The 2,057-nt window shown below is 55.1% G+C and overlaps 1 protein-coding gene across 1 annotated transcript in view; it reads left to right on the top strand.

The window, feature by feature from the left end:
• The first annotated feature begins 1,819 nt into the window (after window positions 1-1,819).
• The window catches only part of SALL2 (spalt like transcription factor 2), a 5,031-nt gene continuing 4,793 nt past the window's right edge, over window positions 1,820-2,057 (top strand). The window contains exon 1 of the mRNA XM_077770266.1: window positions 1,820-1,886. Within this exon, the coding sequence (XP_077626392.1) occupies window positions 1,820-1,886 (67 nt within the window). The remainder of the gene's footprint in view (window positions 1,887-2,057) is intronic.

The raw sequence follows: 2,057 nt of genomic DNA, 5'->3' as shown, positions 1-2,057 counted from the left end.
TTTAAAAAGACAGCAACATTCCCATTGAAGAGTGAAGTGGATGGTGCCAATGTTAGGTCCAAAAAAGACTCCTCCCCAAAAACTCTTTACTGTTGGCATATGCCAATGGTATCAACCAACGTCTTACCTCAGAAATTAATAAGATGAATAAGTAACATGAAAATCTGATCTAATTTTAATATATGTGCATTGTAGGTTATTTTGATTGTTTTGCCACTGACAATGTAAATTCCCTAATCCATAATATTTAGGACTCCTCCTCCCCCCCACATTGAAGGTCCCATATGTTCATATTAACAGATTTGTCAAGAGTTTTGCAAGTTTTTGTCACCACAGTATTTCTGAGAAAGATAGCACAGCTATAATCTTACCACTTTACCAAAACAAAAATGGTGGCATGATTAACCACTGTCCCTCAATTTACCAGCCAGGCAAGGATAGAGCTGTGATTAGAACATCGTGGGTTTACTGATGCCCAGGCAAACCACAAAACTAAGGACTTGGGAGTCACTTCCTATAAGTAAGATTAAACTCCTTCCGGAAGTGGAAAACCTAATAAGAGGCATTTCAAGGTAGAAAGGGAATGCAGAGTATCTGGTCTAAGAGACATCATACCCCTACTTACCCTGTCTGACTACCAGGGAGCCTCTATGGCGGTGAGCTAGTGTTAAGTCATTTCTAGGCATTCAAACCTGATTTGGGCTGAAAGGGCTTTCAGCACTGAGAGGCTGCCTAGTAGCTCCCACTGCATTTTCTCCATTGTTTCAGGAATTCCCCTCCCCCCAGGTTAGAGCTAGGTGGGCCTCTGTAGGCCCCTGCAGGCTGGCGTCTCCCAAAACGCAGCTGTCCTTTACGGTGGCAGCGTGCAGTGTACTGCATGAGAAGGGCAATGGAGGAAGAAGACAGGCAGGGAAGAGAGTACTAAAGAGGAGATGGCTCCGGGAATAAGCGCGAACTCTATAAATCAGGTGTGACCCGGGTGATCTGTGGAGTAACTTGGACTGGGGAGTGAAGGGGCTCAGTGTTCCGCAGAGAGGGGTCCTGAAATGACTTCCTTGGAAATTATGCGTTGCAGCCTCCCATTCCGAGAAACTTCTTTTGTGGAGGGGGATGGGAGTAGGGTGGGAATAAAGATGAGGAAGACTGGACAAAACTTGGGGGTATTTGGGGTTGCGTGTTTTGATGAGGAATGGATGTGCTGGGCTCCCCCCGCCGCCCCCTCTGGCCCTCAGAACCTCTGTGATCAGACCACCCTCTCCGGAGTCCACGTTTTCCAGGCTCAGCGGATCCTTTATCCAAAGAAAAATAAGAGAAGCGTATCGCTTTGCTCTATTGAGCAGGTCTGTGTTTCCCACTGTGCCCCCTTGAGCCGGAGGGGGGGCGGCGGGGGCAGATCTAGGCAAAGACATCTGGAGAAGAGGGGAGCTGGCAGAGGGCGAGGGAAGGTGGACCCCACCACGCCCCGCAAGCACCTGTCACGGAGCCTCCGGAAACCTGCTAGGCTCCGGACCCCCGCCGCACACACCCGCCTCCCACTCCCCGCACCCGCCTGGCTCCCCAGCAGCTCCTCCCCCATCTCCCCTCTCCTAGCTTTCTCGCTCCAGCTCCTCCCCTCCTCCGCGCCTCCTCCCTCCCCTCCCCCTCCTCCGCGGCTCCCTGCCCCCGCCGCTGCGCTGCCACCGCCGCCGCCGATCACCATCTCCGCAGTCTGGGCCGCTGGGTGCAGAGGCTGCCGCAGCCCCCGCGGCCACCGCCGCCTCCCCCAATCCCGATACCCATTGTCTCCCCCTCTACCCTGCCCTCCACCTCCCCTACCACCATGGCGCACGAAACCGGGAGGAGCTCTCGTCTCGGGGGGCCCTGCGGGGAGCCAGCGGAGCTTGGAGGTGCGGTAGGGCCCTGCCTGGGCAGGGGTGGGGGCGGAGGGCACGCGCGCGGGGTAAGGGACTCTTCGGCAGATGGGATAAAATGCACGATTCTCTGCGTAGGGCCCCCTGCTCACATCCATTCCTTGCGCCCGCGGGTGACCCGGGGTTGGGGGTTGGGGGGCCGGCAGG

This window comes from Crocuta crocuta, unplaced genomic scaffold (assembly GCF_008692635.1).
Source record: "Crocuta crocuta isolate KB4526 unplaced genomic scaffold, BGI_CrCroc_1.0 scaffold175, whole genome shotgun sequence".
NCBI lineage: Eukaryota > Metazoa > Chordata > Mammalia > Carnivora > Hyaenidae > Crocuta > Crocuta crocuta.
This window is presented reverse-complemented; position numbering and strand designations above follow the sequence as displayed.